We start from the raw sequence: 19,261 nt of genomic DNA, 5'->3' as shown, positions 1-19,261 counted from the left end.
TTTCTAAAAGCCCAGGTGAAAGAAATAAGGTTGGTGATTGAAGTGAAAACTTATTATTAATACTGTTCTTTTTAATGTTCCCTATATTTTGTCTCCCTATAATTTTCACAGTGTCATTTGTTCTTGGTTAAACCATGTTGGGAATACTTACAAAAAGGCAGTTTTCTTTCACAGTTGCCCTTTGGAGAGGAAATAAACTAGTTCACAATGGAAATAAACGTTGCCTTGTAGCGGACGTGGAATTGTCCGCCACAGCCTCGTAACAATGATTTCCTGCCTCACCCTCCAGCTATAGACATAATCCCATACTGAGGGAAATCATGAATAAAATAATTCACTGCTTTACCCTAACAGGAGCAGATTCTCCAGCCTTCCAGACAATGCCTCAATGCCAAATATTGTCAATGGGCAAATATTAGACATAGGATTTGATATCTATCTTACTCAGGTCCATCATTCAGCCTTGTTTTATATTTACTGTAACTTTGCAGTTTTAAGACTTTCTGGCGCATTTGTAGAAAAAAATGTAGATAGTGCTATTATTGCTTATAGCATCGTGATAGACTACTGTAGTGAGTACTGTAAACTAACTACAGAGCATCATAAGCTATAATACTCACCATGACCTGCACATGCTCTTCCGCATGTCTGTGGAGAATCATGGTGTTTTTGCACATCTTCATATTATCCTTTCTTCACCATTGTATCAGTTAAACTGATTGATCACAGACCATGCACTAAGCTTTGTAAACTGCATGGCACAGCAGTTAAAGTGATCCTATGCGTTTGATCTTTTCGGGACAATACTACAGATACAATAATAAAAGTGAAACATAAGTTATGCCACCCGTTTACCTGACATTTTTCTTTCTTTATATGTTTTCACATTTCATTTGTAAGTTTCCCAATTTTGGCAGCCTGCTGATCTGAACAGTTATTGTAAATGCTAATAATGTCTAAACACCGCAGTCTCACATGTGTCTTTTTTTAAAAATTCTAGATAAACTACAAAGCTAAGGATGAGAAGAGCTTGCACAAGTATAGCTATCCTCCAGATGTCCCCGAAATTCTACTAGCCAAAATGAATGCTATAAATGCCAGTGATGTAGGTATCTCTTTCAATCGATCTGTTCTAATAATGCTGCCACCTTTTCTACCAAATAAACCCACAGTCATTTGCGATCTAAATGAACAAAGGTACAGAGTTCAGGAGAATGAGGGGTGATCTAATGAAGCATCAAATATTCCAATGGGCCACGGCAGGATGGATGTTGAGCTGTTTAGAGGTTTAAGATCCAAGGAAAGAAATGTAAACAAGATTTGAGAGGTAAATAGTTCACAACGAGGGTTGTGGTAATCTGGAACGAGCTGGACGTTGGATAATCTGGAACGAACAAGAGGAGTTGGGAGAGGCAGATAAAATTATATTGTTTAAAAGTGCACGGATAGGAAGGGTGTAAAGGGGTATGGGCTTAATGCAGATAAATGGAATTAGTGCAGATAGGCATCAGGGTTGGCATGGACGAGGTGGGCCAAAAGGCCTCATCTTTACGCTGCATGATTCGATGACACATGCACATTTGTTATGTATGTAATTCTACACTTATTTGTATGCTTCCTTTATGAGTAAATTCAATTAAATATCATTTTTCTTTGCAGAACTGCTACAAAAAAGCATGGAAAAAAGATTTGGCAAAGGGATATCACCTCACCCATGATGCTATTCCAATTGTTGCAGCTAAAGCTTGGCGGCATAATGCTAGTGATGTAAGTATGCAATATTCAAAGATTATTATTATTCTATTACATTTCTTCCCTCTTTATTTTACATTCCCTCGTAGCATCTGGTATGGCTAAGGTAGAAAGAGAGCTGGAGATGAGATTGAATTTATTGAACTTGGGTACTGATTTTGACATTAGCACAAAGAAACAACATTTCCAGGTTTGATGCAAGTTTAGGCCATAGACGATAAAAACGTTCAGAAGCTACTATACATGAAAAACGGATACATGGTATTTTTCATACAGTTACTTTTAAGTTTGGGCAAGCCATTATAATTAAAACAAATTATTTTATCATAAAGGAATTGGCTCTATATTGGTGGTAATAAGGATCATAACATTGTCAGCAATATCTACGCGACACAATGGCGCAGTGGTAGAGTTGCTGCCCTACAGCGCCAGAGACCCGGGTACGATCTTGAATATGGGTGCTGTCTGTACGGTGTTTCTCCTGTACGTTCTCCCTATAACCGCGTGGGTTTTCTCCAGTTTCCTCCCACATTCTGAAGACGTGCAGGTTTATAGGTTAATTGGCTACAGTTAAAAAAACAGAAAGTATATTGGCCCTAATGTGTAGGATTGTGCTAGTGCATGCAATGATCGCTGGTCGGCACGGACTCGGTGGGCTGTAGGGCCTATTTCCGTGCTTTATCTCTAAAGTCTAAAGTCTAATGTCATCAAGGGCAGATGTAAGTAGAGTCCTTATATAAAGTAGGGAGACAGCAGCAAGGAGTGAGTTGGTAGACTTGAGCTGATATGATGTACATCCATTTCAAATTCATATTTTTATTTTAACTGTGAATGCTGCACCTTTGGGAGTTTAGAGTTATTGAGGTTTGAGAGAGAAGGGAACCATCATTGTGTGTAATGGAAGACTACCTTTATGAAATTCTATAACAGCTTTATCAAACCAATGTGCAAAATCTACTTCACAAAGAAACACTCTTTAAATACTCCAAATTAATAAACAATCTACAATTATTTATATATATATTTGGAAATTTCCAAATATATATATAATATTTGTAGTTTGTTTATTAATTTGGAGTATTTAAAGAGTGTTTCTTTGTGAAGTAGATTTTGCACATTGGTTTGATAACGCTGTTATAGAATTTCATAAAGGTAGTCTTCCATTGTTTGGAAATTTATTTTGGTCCACCATTTCCATATATGTTGTACATATGGTCTTCAGTAAGGCCTTTGACAAGGTTCCTCATGGAAGGTTGGTTAAGAAGGTTAAATTGTTGGGTATTAATGGTGGAGTTGCAGGATGGATTTGACAGTGGCTGAATGGGAGATGCCAGAGAGTAATGGTGGATGGCTGTTTGTCAGGTTGGAGACCCGTGACAAGTGGGGTGCCAGTGACTAGTGGGGTGCCTCAGGGAACCAGTGTTGGGTCCACTGTTGTTTGTCATGTACATCAATGATCTGGATGATGGTGTGGTAAATTGGATTAGTAAGTATGCAGATGATACTAAGATAGGTGGTGTTGTGGATAATGAAGTAGATTTTCAAAGTCTACAGAGAGATTTAGGCCAGTTTAGGAAGAGTGGGCTGAAAGATGGCAGATGGAGTTTAATGCTGATAAGTGTGAGGTGCTACATCTTGGCAGGACAAATCAAAATAGGACGTACATGGTAAATGGTAGGGAATTGAGGAATGCAATTGAACAGAGGGATCTAGGAATAACTGTGCACAGTTCCCGGAAGGTGGAATCTCATGTAGATAGGGTGGTAAATAAAGCTTTTGGTGTGCTGGCCTTTATAAATCAGAGCAATTAGTATAGAAGTTGGGATGTAATTTTAAAATTGTACAAGGCGTTGGTGAGGCCAATTCTGGAGTATGGTGTACAATTTTGGTCGCCTAATTATAGGAAGGATGTCAACAAAGAGAGAGTACAGAGGAGATTTACTAGAATGTTGCCTGGGTTTCAGCAACTAAGTTACAGAGAAAGGTTGAACAAGTTAGGTCTTTATTCTTTGGAGCGCAGAAGGTTAAGGGGGGACTTGACAGAGGTCTTTAAAATGATGAGAGGGATAGACAGAGTTGACGTGGATAAGCTTTTCTCACTGAGGGTAGGGAACATTCAAACAAGAGGACATGACTTGAGAATTAAGGGACAGAAGTTTAGGGGTAACATGAGGGGGAACTTCTTTACTCAGAGAGTGGTAGCTGTGTGGAATGAGCTTCCAGTGAGGGTGGTGGAGGCAGGTTTGATTTTATCATTTAAAAATAAATTGGATAGTTATATGGACGGGAAAGGAATGGAGGGTTATGGTCTGAGTGCAGGTAGTTGGGACTAGGGGAGAATACGTGTTCGGCACGGACTAGAAGGGCCGAGATGGCCTGTTTCCGTGCTGTAATTGTTATATGGTTATATGGTTATATTTCATCAGATTTAATGCTTGACCAAACTATATTACTGCTACATCAAAACATCAAAAAAGATTTTACATCCAAACATGGTAAATTAATATTAGAAAGTCCAATTTCACTACAAATGCTGTGATGTTTCCTATGAGATTGCCAATTACTGCCTAGAAAAAGCAAATGGTCCAGCAACATTTAAATTTGCTTGTGGCCATGTTAGAATGGCCGGTTGCTTTAATGCTGAGATAAGTAGTCATAACATAATATTTTCTAATGTCATTTGAATGATTCCTTTCACAGATTAAGTATAAGAAGGCTTACGAGGAAGCAAAGGGTAAACATGTTGGGTTCCGTAGCCTCAAAGATGACCCCAAGCTGGTCCATTCCATGCGTATAGCCAAGATTCAATCTGATCGTGAATATAAAAAAGACTATGAGAAGAGCAAGACCAAGTATCACACACCGGTGGACATGATCAACATCACTGCTGCCAAGAAGTCACAGGAGCTGGCTAGTAATATTTACTACAACAAACCGCCCCACAGTTATACCTATATGCCTGATGCCATGAGTTTAGTACTGTCCAAGAACATGATGAACATACAGAGCGATGTAAGTCAGAAAGCTAGCCGAAAAATCTAATTTCCTGTTTGTTGCCTAAGGTGCATTTACCTCCTATCTACTTTTCTCTGTTCTGTTTCTGGTGGACCACTCCAGCTTTTGAACAAAGGGACATAGAGACTGCACCTTTGAAAAGCATAGATTTTGAAATTACTTCTAGTGTAGTTCTAAAAGCTCAAAGGTTACTTGTCTTCCTTTACTCAGAATAAGAGGATCAAATCTTAGCACCTAAAAGTAAATTTTCTCTTTACATTAATGTAATGAGTAAGGAAAACTTTGATCTGGTCCAATCCATGTACAGATCAAGATGAGAGAAGGGAATAATCAGTGCAATAGCTTTTACATAGTGCCTTTAATGCGGTGAAATATCCAAAGTGCATCACAAAAGGAGGCTGTCGGGAAACCCGGCAGAAGTATATACATTTATGAGAGGCATAGATAGGGTAGACAGTCAGAAACTATTCCCCAAATTGAAAATATTAACAACTAGAGTACATAGCTTTAAAGTGAGAACCAAAAAAATTAAATGAGGGTAAATGTGGGGCATATTTACTACACAGAGTGGTGGATGCCTTGAATGTGCTGCCAGGGAAGGTGAAGGCAGATACAATAGTGGCATTTTAGATAGGCACATAGATATGCAGGGAATGCAGTAATGATCTTGTAAAGGAGTCCAGTCTGACACACTGTAACTTTACTGAGTCTTTAATAAAGGCACATGTCAAACACGTCCCAGTACTGACTGCATCTAGTCTTCAGGCGTACTGGAACCAAGGGAGGAGCAAGGGGAAGATATCACAGTTATACTGAGATGACTGGGCGTGGTTAGTGGTATTGAGGTAGCTACATTATAGGTTGCATGCATAAACCATCTACAGATCTTATGTAGGCAGAGGTAATAAGTTGGCATCATGTTCAGCATGGACATTTTGTGCTGAAGGGCCAGTTCCTGTGCTCTACTGTTATATTTTCTAAAACTTTAATTGCTAAAATTTGACCGTAGCCACATGAGGAAGCGTAGATGATCAGAAGCTTTGTTAAATATGTGGATTAGAGGGTTAGCTGGGACACGTATGAGTAGACCTAGATATCTGAAGGCAAGATTGTCCATGGTCAGGTGAAGGTATGCACAATTTAAAAACATGGATCTCATGGATGGTTGTGGGGCTACCAGAGGACAAATAGTTAAGAATCATTGAGAGTAGCAAATTCAATTTCTAATATCAACAAAACACAGGTCCAAAGGAAATTAAGATCTCTGTTTGCCGGAAGATCAATAACTGCACTGCCGTCATAGAATGGATTGCATATCAAGCAAAACTGAATTTGTTATCTATGTGTGTGTGTGAAGCATAAATCTATTATGAACTATTATTGTTGACTTGTTTAAAGTAAACAGCAATCTAATATTTCTATGTCTGTTGTGAGTAATAAAATGTCTTTTTGTGGAAAGATTGTTAGAAAAGAGCAAATTCATGCTACGTTGCCAATAGATTAAATCCAATACCTGAATTTGTTTTAATACCTAAAGTTACATTTTCCCAGTTAAAAGTTACAGATGAAAAAAACCTTATACCTGAAGACTATTTTGTGAGGTGAGGTGAAGTAGTTCAAGAGGGCAAACTTTCTAGAGCACCATTTGTGCTGTAAATGTTTTGTTGGATGAAAACAAATGTGAGAAACCAGATGATAGCTGAAAAGACCAACTCAGCAACACAAACTCTTGTCTCGTGAAGTTCTGCACCAGAAATGCTACTCATAAGATTTACAATGCTGTGATTTAAACATGCCATTAACATATTTGCAATAATACTCGCCTATGAACACTTTTATTTGGAAAATTATCATATATAAAATTAGCTCCTGAGGCTTTATAGAACAATTCAATAAAATGTTTATTGTTTGATCTGGTTGTGGAGAGACGGGACAATTAATGCTCCAATTTTAACATCATTTCTTTTTTGCATGCAGAACCTCTACAAACTCGATTACAATAACTGGTTTAAAGGCATTGGCTGGAGCCCATTGGGATCGATAGATGTGGAGAAAGCAAAGAGGGCTGGACAAGTCCTCGATGAACACCATTACCGAGTGCCACCAAGCACCATCAAATTCACCAGTGTGCCTGACTCTGTGGAAATGGTGCTGGCAAAAAACAATGCCCTGCAGCTCAATGATGTAAGTGGACCTTCACTAAATAATGTTTGGTGGTTTAATTTCTCAGAGACTTAAGCCTTGCTACAGCTATTATGGGAATAATGGGATACAAAGAAATTGGGAGTACCGGTGTTATACCTCTATGTTACAATCTTCAGAAGCCTCCTCTAGATCTGTCATATATCCTGCCGATCCGGGCCTTCTGTCTCCTGTTTCCATTTCAGCCTTACAATATTTAATGTGTTCTTTTGTTTCTGTTTTGACCTTCCCTCTTTATAGAAATTGTACAGATCTGGAGGCGAAGAGATCAAGCACAAGTACAACCTGCCCGTGGATGTTCCTCAGTTTATTCTGTCCAAGTACAATGCTATCAACCTCAGTGATGTAAGGACCACATTCCTTGGCATTTACCCACTTGAATTATTCCTCTGGTTTGTTACAGATTGTACTAACATTTTAAGAGCCAGTTAAATTTAACATTGTTAAATGCCAATTACATTTACACATTTTAGACAATAATAACACAGGAGGAGGAAGGTTGGCCTATTAAGTCCTGCCAGTTTAGTTTAGGCTAGTTAGTTTATTATCACGTTTACCGAAGTACAGTGAAAAGCTTTTGTCACGTGCTAACCACTCAGTGGAAAGACAATACATAATTACATTTGCGCCATTTACCTTGCATAGATACAAGTTAAGGGAATAGAAACATAGAAACATAGAAAATAGGTGCAGGAGTAGGCCATTCAGCCCTTCGAGCCTGCACCGCCATTCAATATGATCATGGCTGATCATCCAACTCAGTATCCTGCACCTGCCTTCTCTCCATACCCCCTGATCCCTTTAGCTACAAGGGCCACATCTAACTCCCTCTTAAATATAGCCAATGGACTGGCCTCAACTACCTTCTGTGGCAGAGAGTTCCAGAGATTCACCACTCTGTGTGAAAAATGTTTTTCTCATCTCGGTCCTAAAGGATTTCCCCTTTATCCTTAAACTGTGACCCCTTGTCCTGGACTTCCCCAACATCGGGAACAATCTTCTTGCATCTAGCCTGTCCAACCCCTTAAGAATTTTGTAAGGTTCTATAAGATCCCCCCTCAATCTTCTAAATTCTAGCGAGTACAAGCCGAGTCTATCCAGTCCGAGGGTCACCAATGAAGTAGATAGTTGTTCAGGGCTGCTCTCTAGTTGTGGCGGGATGACTCAGTTAACAGCTGGGAAGAAACCGTTGTATAAGAGGTCATTATTTCAAAGGATCTATTAATAATTTTCATTCAATATCAAAATAATAGAAATATGTAGTCCCTAAAAATTATTTTCTCTATTCCTTTACAGAATTGTTACAAGAATAGCTGGAAGAAGACACTGGCCAAAGGATATCACCTTGATCCTAAAGCCATCTCTATTGTTGCAGCTAAAGCATCAAGAAATATTGCTAGTAACGTAAGTTACCATCGATTAGACTCTGGTTCATGGATTTTAACATAAAATACAAATCAATTAATTAGTTGATATGAGAAAATAGCAAAATTCCAACACTTCCACAAGAAAGAACCACAAAATGTTCATGTGTTTCAAAGTAAAATGTAAATTAACTGACATATTTGATTGTATTCACATGATCGAATCTGGATCTCTCTTTAAATCCATTCCTATTCATTCTAGTACAAGTACAAAGAAGCCTATGAAAAGGCGAAGGGCAAACATGTGGGTTTCCGCAGCCTCAAGGATGACCCCAAACTGGTCCATTCCATGCACGTAGCCAAGATTCAGTCTGACCGTGAATATAAAAAGGACTATGAGAAGAGCAAGACTAAATATCATGCACCGATGGACATGATCGCAATCACTGCGGCCAAAAGGTCACAGGAAGCGGCCAGCAATACTAACTACAAGCAGCTGATCCACAACTACACCTGCCTTCCTGATACTATGAGTGTGGTGCTGTCCAAGAACATGATGAACATACAAAGTGAAGTAAGTGACAATGTTAAATGAAAATTATGGGTTAATTGCAAATACTCAGCAGATTCAGGCAACGTCTGTGGTGAGAGAAACAGAGTTGGTATGTCAGATCTGTGATCTATTGTGACAATCAGCTCTGATAGGTAATTGCCCTGAAATATTAATTCATGTTTCTTTCACCACAGAAAATCCAAAATAGTTTCAGATTTTATTTCTAATCTTGAGTAAATGTGCAGGTTAGCTTCTGGATTACATTTTCATGCTTTGTTTAAGGTATATACAAACACAAGAAATAGAAGCAGGAATTGGGCCATCTCTGATATTCAATAAGATCAGGATTGATTCAAGGCAACATCACTATCCCAGTCTCCCCTTGAACCTCTTGACTGTAATTTAAATATCTGTCAAGCTCAGCCTTGAATATATTAAACGACTGCCTTGACAGCTATCTGGAGTAGGAAATTCGAAAGAGTCACAATGCTCTGAAGGAAGAAATCTCTATCTGAAATAGATGACCCCAATCTAAAAATCTGCAGGTCATTCAGTTCCTTAAATTACCTCTGCAATTCTGTTAAATCTTTGCTAATCTATATCCAAGTTACTTTTATCCACTAAGAACCATGTTGCTATTAGGCCAGGAAGATGCATCGTGTTTTCAGTTTTGGAACCAGTTTAGTTTGCAGTCTCAGTGTCCGCGGTCATTTGGATCATAACACTTTTTGTTCTTGCATTTTGCCTTGTACGAATCCGTTTACTCAAATACTTCCGCAATTCTTGGTTTTGGCAGAATTTGTACAGGCAGGACTACAATTCCTGGCAGAAGGGAATAGGCTGGGTCCCCATCGGGTCACTAGACGTGGAGAAAGCCAAGAAAGCGGCAGAGGCCTTGAATGAACATGGATACCGTCAGCATCCAGACACATTCAAGTTTACCAGCATTCCCGACTCCATGAACATGCTTCTGGTAGCAAGCAACACAAAGCAGCTCAGTGACGTGAGTAACTACATCTCATTATCAGTCTTGTACATCATGTAGTCGCTGGTCAAATGATTTAAAATGCTATTCCTTTATTTTGTATTGGGTGCATGATGCAGTGCCTTGGCATGAAGAGAGGTTGTCCTTGAATTTCCTGCCATGGGACATTTATATGTCCAGTGATACATCTGATACAAGGCAGGTGACAGGAGGGCATTAGAAATGGGTGTATTGCTGCACACTAGCTAGTGTGGAATTGTATCTTGGCCAAATGCAATTTTTAGAATGAAGACAGAATGTATCTCCTACCAATTGTGGCAACACCTGGTGCTGCTAATCCATTCTGGAACTGCCTATACATATTCCACGTTGTATGAGAATCCCAAAGGAAACACATTGCTAAGTTACTTAACTTATTCCTGCAGTATGGTTGGCCATAGGAGGAGAATGAAGAGCGAGAGAAAAAATAGTGGGCCCTTCTTTTGCTGTATGTGAACAATTATGCTCGATCCCTGACTATTTCTAACATAGACCCAGTCCTCCCACATAGTAAATCCTTGCAACATACTATCTGCCTCTGAGGCAGCCACTCAGGGTGTCGGCTGATTTGCTTCCATCACAGCTCTTTGCATTCTGAGATTGCTGAAGAGGCTAATGTGGACCCTGCACACTGTGTGGGGCAGGACTGCTTATCAGGGAGGCATGGTGATTAAGATGAGGTTCTAGCCTGACCTTGGATGCTTTCTGTTCTGAGTTAACACATTCTTTCCACAACTGTACGTGATTCGACTGAGTTCTCTGATTTCTTCCGACATGCTAATGATGTGGTGGTAGGTTAACTGGCTACTGTAAGTCATGCCTTGGCCAAGATGGGAATGAGACTGATATTATTTTGTTGGGAACTGGTGTGGATTGAATGGCTGCCTGCATCATAATCCATATATTTGTAAATGTTGGAGGTGATGCCTTCCATTTGTCATTTACATTGGGCTTCTGTATGATCTGGCCAATTGAACGAAGTTCTCAATGCCTTCCAAGATGCTTCTTCTTTGTTTATAGTGGTCATGGGTCAGGGGGTTGCATGAGGCATTGAGGATGCTACATTATTTTATTAAAGAGGCTCTGATAACATTGATGGATTATTTTCTCAGTTCACCTCTCTTGCCCAAAATAGAGTGTTTATGGAGTTAGCTGTTGAGCAGCAATTGATGGGATTTGGCTTTAGGAACTCTCTGATTGTAATTAAGACTTCAATGTTAGATACATAAACCTGGAACAAAATGCTGACTTTGGTTTGCTTATCCTAGCAGTAGATTTGGAGAGTTCATGGAGAATCAGTATCTCTTTAGTGCATGTATATGTAGGAAAGAACTGCAGATGCTGGTTTAAATCGAAGATTGACACAAAATGCTGGAGTAACTCAGCGAGACAGGCAACATCTCTGGAGAGAAGGAATGGGTGACTTTTCGGGTCGAGACCCTTCTTCAGTCTCTCGACCTGAAATGTCACCCATTCCTTCTCTCCAGAGACCTGCCTGTCCCGCTGAGTTATCCCAGCATTTCGTGTCTTCCTCTTTAGTACATGTTCCATGTTTCGGTTGGGTATGTGGAGATATAGTTCTTCCTTGTTGATGGTGGGCATTGTGTGAAGACAGGCCTAGACCTTCACTTTTTTCCTCTCAAGTCTAATGTAAGTGTGACTGGTAGGAAAATTTGGAGAGTGGGAAATTAATGGGAGTCTGAGTGGATTTAAGCAGCAGTGTGCCTGGTGGCCAGCACAAACAAGGTGGACTAAAGGACTTTATTTTGCTGTTTCTATGATGCCACTCAACCAACAGGAGCCACAGAGAGTCCACCATAGCTACAGTAGAGTGCCCTGAAATCCACCCTACTCAGCACAGGATGTGGGCTGTGCTGGATAACACATTTATTAGACCAAAGCCGACTTTCAGTTTCAAAGCTGCATGTACTGTTTGAATGTTAGCAAAAATTATGAGAAGTTGAACATTTAAAAACTATGATTCATAATTTAAGATTTTTTTCATGAGCTGAAAGAAACTACAGGTACTATAACAATGTTTATAATGCATTTAAACAGGTACCATGAATAGGATAGGTTTAGAGGGATATGGGCCAAACTGTAGCAGGTGGAATGAGTGTGGATGGGACATGTTGGTCAGCAAGGGCAAGTTGGGCCGATTAGGCCTATTTCCATGCACTCTGACTCTATGATTGACCCCTTTATTCTTTGTTAAACACATTCAAAGTAGAGGTAGAATATTATACACAAACAATGGAAACTTTAAAAAAACGTTGTTTAAAACCATGATGGGAAATAGACGAATAAAGAATTGCTAGCCCTTGTTGGATTTCACTAAATTATTACTATGATATGGCTGTTCTTCAGAAACAATGACACTTACATTTGGTGCTGATTAATCGACGGTTTTGGTCCAATGCTAATGCTTTTCCCCTTTTTACTTTCAGTTGAACTACAAAAAAGCCGGTGAAAAGATCAAGCACAAATATACTCTTGACAACGAATATCCACCATTTGTGCAGGCAAAGATCAACGCTCAACTTCTAAGTGATGTAAGCACCCAGGTTTAACTTGGCAAGGATCCCTCTAAACTTGCTCACATGGATCAGAAATGGCATTATTAATGGCATTGCAAGTCAGCTGCACATTGTTTCGCAATGAACTTGCAGTGTTAATACTTGTTAAGCATAAATGGCAGCTATTAGTATGAGCTGCGTTGCAGTTGCTACGTCAATTTAAAGTTTTGCTGACAGAACTGAAACAAACAAAAGTGGATAACTATGCATCACAAAGTGAAGAAGGGTTTTCTAACTGGTGACTAGCGATGGAAGGGCAAAGCTTGCCGCATAATTGGAAGATCTTCATTGAAATACAAACTTGTTGTCGTGTCTGGAATTTTCTAAAGCTATTCCCATATTTCCTGTAAATATGAAAATGGTAAAATTACTTTTGTATAGGTCTTCACAATGGGAATGCTCAGAACAAATATGTTTGGATGAGAAATCCATAACAAGGATCTTAATAATAAAATGCATATTTTACCTTGAACAAACACAGTAAATGGAATAATATCGTCAGCACTTTGAGTAAAGATTTCTATTCTGTAAGGGCTACAAATCTTTTAATTCTCTCTACATGGATTTTAGCTGAACCAAATGTGTTCCGAATGTACCTGAGCTTTGCATCAAGACTGAAACTGAGTAAAATCTCAATGAGAAATATTGTAATTGATCCCTTTTTAGCATGCTGTCATTTTGGGCATAGCTTAATATTCAGTGCTTCTGAATATCATTCACGTTGGGATTTAATTAGTGGATAAGTAATTACAGTATGTGTCTCCATCTTCCAACATTGTATTCTGTGTGTTCTAAAGTTATTACTTCTGTTTCCTTTTTAAGCAACTGTATAAGAAAGCCTGGAACAAAACTATTGCTAAAGGTCATGATATCCGGGCAGATGCCATTGCAATTGTCGCAGCAAAAGCTTCAAGAAACATTGCAAGTAATGTGAGTAAAATCATCTTATGGAGTGTAAATGTCCTTATTCAAGTCAGAAACATTTTGAGAGCCATCAAGTGGCCTTTCAATGCATTTTCAGAAGCTGCTTTACATATCCTATCTGAGTCCAGGTCTCTTTGTCCCAGCAGAAGGCAGGGCTCTTTGAACCAGCAGATCTGCCCCACAAGAACTAAGATTGAGAAAATACACTTAGATTGTAAATGGAGGTAAAATCTTTCCTCCGTTTTACAAAATATTTACAAGAGGGAAGATATCTCAAATTGAAACATAAAAGGAGAGATGGGAAAACAATGGTTTGAAGAAGGGTCTCGACCTGAAACGTCACCCATTCCTTCTCTCCAGAGATGCTGCCTGTCCGCTGAGTTACTCCAGCATTTTGTGTTTATCTTTGAAAAACAATCCACGGAAGCTGGTTATAATTTCAAATGGGGCATAAATTATGCTATTTTTGTAATCGAGCATAAAAATGAATGAATAATTTGAAACATTGGCATTGGTTCATTACTGTCTTAAGTACCAGATAAATTGAAAAGCTTTTGTTTTGTGTGCTATCCAATTAAATAAGAAAATACTATACATGAGGACAATCCAGCCATGCACAAGGACAATGGGTAGTAAAGATAAAAACCAGAGTGCAGAATATAGTTCTGCAGCATTGGGGCATTACAATTCCAGGGAAAAATTCCAATGACCACTATGAGGTAGGTTGGAAGATTAGGATGACACCCTGGCTTATGGGGAGGATCGTAATGCACAGAGAAAAAAATGTAAATACTAGTATCAATGTTAAAATGACTTAAATGGGTTAATTAACATGATCTACAGTAATGGAACCACTCTATTTTCAATTCATATTTTTTAAACTGCCAAGTTGAACAAATGTATTAACTTTCTCATGCAAATATCATTACAGTATCGATACAAACAGGCCTTTGAAAAGGAAAAGGGTAAACATGTCGGGTTCCGCAGCCTTCAAGATGACCCTAAGCTGGTTCATTCCATGCGTATAGCCAAGATTCAGTCTGACCGTGAATACAAAAAAGACTACGAGAAGAGCAAGACCAAATATCACTCACCGATGGACATGGTCGCTATCACTGCAGCCAAGAAATCCCAGGAAGTGGCCAGCAATGTTAACTACAGGCATCAGATCCACAACTACACCTACATGCCTGACGCCATGAGTGTAGTACTGTCCAGGAACATGATGGATATACAGAGCGATGTAAGCCACAAGCTTCAATGGAAGCTATTTCTTAGAAATACACAGCAGATATAACAATCTCTATCTTTAAACTTTTTTTTAAATGAGTGTTATACTAAATACATGAGCTCTCCAATAATATTGTATTTAAATTTTATATTCATTGTTTGATGTTAGATTTGATGTTTATTTGATGTATGGTCTGTTTTCTTAGAGATAGAGAGATAGATGAAATGATCAAAATGTTATTTTGATTATTTTGACCATTTCAGAAGGCAAATCGGAAAAAGTATTAACTATGTGGGACTTGACTATTAAATGCAAAGTGACTCATTTTCATGCCTCCTTGCAGAACAATTACAAAATGGATTATAATAATTGGTTTAAAGGCATCGGCTGGATTCCGACTGGCTCTTTGGATGTGGAGAAGGCAAAGAAAGCAACTCAGATAGCAAGTGAATGTAAATACCGGCAACATCCTGCCACTCTAAAATTTACAAGCATTCCAGACTCTCTTGAACTTGTCCTGGCCAAGAATAATGCACAGATCTTGAACAAGGTAAGCATTATTGGGCAGTCCTGTGCATGGTTCCCAAATTCTATCTTTTCAGACAAAACCTGAGGGGTAACTTTTTCACACAAAGGGTGGTGGGTGTTTGGAACGAGCTGCCAGAGGAGGTAGTTTTGAGGCAGGTACTATCGCAATGATTAAGAAACATTTAGACAGGTACATGGATAAGACAGGTCTAGAGGGATATGGACCAAACACAGGCAGGTGAGACTAAAGTAGATGGGACATGTTGCCCAGTGTGGGCAGGATGGGCCAAAAGGCTTGTTTCTATGCTGTGAGACTCTATGACTCTATAAGCCCCATGCTCCTCTGTAGCGATTCAGACAACTTTTCTACTTTGGGTAACATAGGCTCTCGGCACATCACAGCTCAGCCACTTTCTCTTCTCACCCACCTTCTCAGCGTTTCCAACATAAATAAATTAATAGAATCAGCACCAGTAACATTGGCTGATTGACTACCCTTCCTGCGTTGAGTGTGAATCAGAAAATTTACTGCTTACTACTCCATGGAATGTTTTGTTTGTCAACAGATGGAAATCTTCCAGATGGGTTCCATTGGTCCTCGCACAGGCATGTTCATGTTACTTTATCTTTTAATCTCATGGGTCTATTCTTTTTAACAGAAATTGTACACAGAAGCATGGGATAAAGACAAGACCAAGATCCATATTATGCCAGATTCGCCAGAAATTGTCCTGTCCAAAAGCAACCAGATGAATATGAGCGAAGTAAGTTGTAAATTAGTTGTGTTGAAGATGAAAATAATCAATAATCTGGTGTGCTTATTGTGAAAAACCTATATTCGCCCTCACTACACACATGGCACTGGGAGTAATTCAGAGGTCACTATCCTTGAGATCCTGGTTTTTAATTTCTTTGCTCCCTATATTCACTTCAATGGACCTCGTCCATTGTTCATTGTTCTATCGATGTAGTTGGTACCAACGTGCATAACTGCTAGCTGCTCTCCTCTTGAGGATGTCCTCCAACTGGTCAGAGATGCCCTTGATCTTGGTATCAGGGAGGAAGCATAATCCTGGCATCTCTTTTGCAGCTACAGAATCTCCCATCTGTCCCCTAATTATTGAGTCTCCTATCATTGTTTACTGACTCCACCATTTCCCTGCTGAGCATTACAGTGCCACAGACCTGGCTGCTGCCGCCCTCTAAAAGGTCATACCTAAAGATATCCAATGAGGTATACCTGTTACTGATGGGGAATGACCACAGGGGAACCCTGCACTATCTGCCTACCACTGTTACATTTCACAGTGGTCACCCAAATACCTGCAGCTTCACGGGAGAAAAGGAATATGTGACATTTCGGATCAAGTCACTTCATCAGACTGGGAGACAGAGGAGGGGTATGAAATGGGTTGACCCACTGGTATGAATATTGATTTTCCTAATTTCAAGTAACCTTTGCATCCCCACTCTCTCTGCCCTCCACCACCCTAGTCGTCCTGCTTGTTTCACTGTTCAGATCCACATATCCCTTCATTATCACCTCTTCCACAGCCACAAATGGACCATTGTGAGTTCCACCTTTCCTTGATCATCGATTTGTTCTAGTTACGCTCTCCCCTGACTCTCAAGTTAAAAAAGTGTCTCGACCCAAAACGTCACGTATCCCTTTTCTCCAACAATGCTGTCTGTCCCGCTGCGTTACTCCAGCATTTATTATCTATATTCAGTGTCAAGTGGCACCCGCAGTTCCTTCCTACACCTGCAGCTTCACATTAAGTATGACCACCTGACAAAAATCATTACGATGCTCTCAGAATCCTGGATGAACCTGAATGCACCCACTTGAGTTACGAAACCGAGATGTGTTCAGTCAGGAGCTGCAGCTGGGCTGACGTTCAACTGATGTGGTCACCAATGATGGTAAAAGTTTCCCTGATCTCCCACATCCTTCAGGAGGAGTGTACCACTGTCCTAACTGCTTTCCCAACGACATAAAGTTTGAAGAGTAAAATTAAAAAACCTTACCTTTTCTTACCTATACCTCTGCTCAGGGTCCTCGCTGAAGCCTCACAAGCCAAAGCTTCAGCACTTTAGCCTCAGTACACAGCAACTCACAAAAGCACTGCCGCACTAGAGTCTAGCACCATTTAAATATTCACTCCAGGGTCCGATCACTATACCTGCTGGATCAGGAAGCTATTTGGTCTTACCTTGCTCAGCACCGTTTAAATATTCATTCTGGTGTCCCTTTGCTATGTCTGTACATTTAACATGCTATGTCTGTACATGTACAGCTAACTGTACATTGAGTGAATTGTGGTAATTTAGAGTCGTTTCATTGTTAACTTAATTGGATTTAATTGTTTTAAGTTGTTTCAGTTATTTTCTTCAAAAAATTAACTGTTTCAGAATTTCTGGTCATTTTCCAACGACTTCTAATAGATTAGGTAGATGCACAGTCTCTTGCCCAGAGTAGGGGAATCGAGAATCAGAGGACATAGGTTTAAGATGAAGGGGGTATGATTTAATAAAAATCTTAAGGGTAACTTTTTCACACCAAGGGCCGTGGGTGTATGGAACGAGCTGCGAGAGGAAGAGTTGAGGCATGGACTATAGCAATGTTTAAGAAGCAGTTAGACGGGTACATGGATAGGGCAGGTTTAGAGGGATATGGGCCAAACGCAAGCAAGTGGGACGAGTGTAGATGGGACATGTTGGCCGGTGTGGGCAAGTTGGGCCAAAGGGCCTGTTTCCACACTGCTTGACTCAATGACTATATTTTTCCAAAGGACTGTCAATGTTTCAGTCACAAATGTTCCATGAACATAAATCTTTTGATAACCAGTCAACCTGGTGACTTGGCATAACCTCCTGTCAAGACATTACCAGGACTAATGCTTATTGTTTATGAAAGGAGGTCCCAGTGCTGGGCAGGGCCTCAGTAATCAGGTGCTGACTTTATGAACAAGTTGCCATTGGAAAATGTGTCCAAATAAGTCCAATCCCAGCAGCAGGAGAGCAGTGAGTATGGAGAGGCATGTAATGTTGAGGCTCTATAAAGTGCTGGTAAAGCCACATTTGGAATATTTTGAGCAATTTTTGGCACCATTTCTGAGGAAGGATGTGCTGGCTCTAGAGAGGGCCCAGAGGAGGTCTACAAAAATGATCCCAGGAATGAGTAGATTAACCTATGATGAGTGTTTGTCGGCACTGGGCCTGTACTCGCTGGAGTTTAGAAGAATGAGGGGCCACCTCTGAAACATACAGAATAGTGAAAGGCTTGGATAGAGTGGATGTGGAGAGGATGTTTCCACTAGTGGGGGAGTTTAGGACTAGAGGTCATAACCTCAGAGTTAAAGGACGTTCTTTTAGGAAGGAGATGAGGTGAAATTTCTTTAGTCAGACGGTGGTGCATCTGTGGAATTCTTTGCAACAGAAGGCTGTGGAGAGCGTCAGTGGATATTTTTAAGGCAGAGATAGATAGTCTTGATTAGTACAGGTGTTAGGAGAATGGGATTAGGAGGGAGAGATAGATCAGTCATGCTTGAATGACGGAGTAGACCATGACTAATTCTACTCCTATTCCTTATGACTTTATGATCTTATGATATCACTGTTCAGCAAGGCTGATACTAGGGGCATTGCCCCGGCATTAATATTGTGCAGCACTGCACTAAACTGTGAATTAAGTTAATTGCCATTTTCTCATATGGTGCTTGAAGTTTTTAATATTCTCTATCAGAAAATGGTGTAGGTAAACATGCTCAGTAATCAGTTAATGAATTACATGTTGTTAAAATCCAACCATTTTGTTCTTTTACGTTTTAGAAATTATACAAATCTGGCTGGGAGAAATTGAAGAAGAAAGGCTATCACCTCACGCCTGATGCCATTTCAATAAAGGCTGCAAAGGCTTCAAGAGACATAGCCAGTGATGTAAATATTTCTTAACGATCTAACCGTATATAGTCTATTATGTATTCACACCCGGGAGGACCCGATCAAACCCATGAAAATGCTTAATTACAACACATTATTTTGTGCATTTCACACAGCATGATTGAGTTGTGTCATTTGCTGGGTCAAATT

The 19,261-nt window shown here is 39.7% G+C and overlaps 1 protein-coding gene across 50 annotated transcripts in view; it reads left to right on the top strand.

Moving 5' to 3' along the window:
- The window catches only part of neb (nebulin), a 224,129-nt gene that overhangs the window by 50,040 nt on the left and 154,828 nt on the right, over positions 1 to 19,261 (top strand). For all 50 annotated transcript variants that reach the window (XM_033024768.1, XM_033024762.1, XM_033024753.1 and 47 more), the window contains 14 exons: positions 1,001 to 1,105; positions 1,660 to 1,767; positions 4,453 to 4,764; positions 6,745 to 6,951; positions 7,210 to 7,314; positions 8,266 to 8,373; positions 8,596 to 8,907; positions 9,683 to 9,889; positions 12,358 to 12,462; positions 13,309 to 13,416; positions 14,342 to 14,653; positions 14,985 to 15,191; positions 15,829 to 15,933; positions 19,001 to 19,108. In XM_033024768.1, coding sequence (XP_032880659.1) covers positions 1,001 to 1,105; positions 1,660 to 1,767; positions 4,453 to 4,764; positions 6,745 to 6,951; positions 7,210 to 7,314; positions 8,266 to 8,373; positions 8,596 to 8,907; positions 9,683 to 9,889; positions 12,358 to 12,462; positions 13,309 to 13,416; positions 14,342 to 14,653; positions 14,985 to 15,191; positions 15,829 to 15,933; positions 19,001 to 19,108 — 2,409 coding nt within the window. The remainder of the gene's footprint in view (positions 1 to 1,000; positions 1,106 to 1,659; positions 1,768 to 4,452; positions 4,765 to 6,744; positions 6,952 to 7,209; positions 7,315 to 8,265; positions 8,374 to 8,595; positions 8,908 to 9,682; positions 9,890 to 12,357; positions 12,463 to 13,308; positions 13,417 to 14,341; positions 14,654 to 14,984; positions 15,192 to 15,828; positions 15,934 to 19,000; positions 19,109 to 19,261) is intronic.

Source organism: Amblyraja radiata, chromosome 7, assembly GCF_010909765.2.
Source record: "Amblyraja radiata isolate CabotCenter1 chromosome 7, sAmbRad1.1.pri, whole genome shotgun sequence".
NCBI lineage: Eukaryota > Metazoa > Chordata > Chondrichthyes > Rajiformes > Rajidae > Amblyraja > Amblyraja radiata.
Note: the sequence above shows the minus strand (reverse complement) of the source record. Positions and strands in the feature narration are given on the sequence as shown.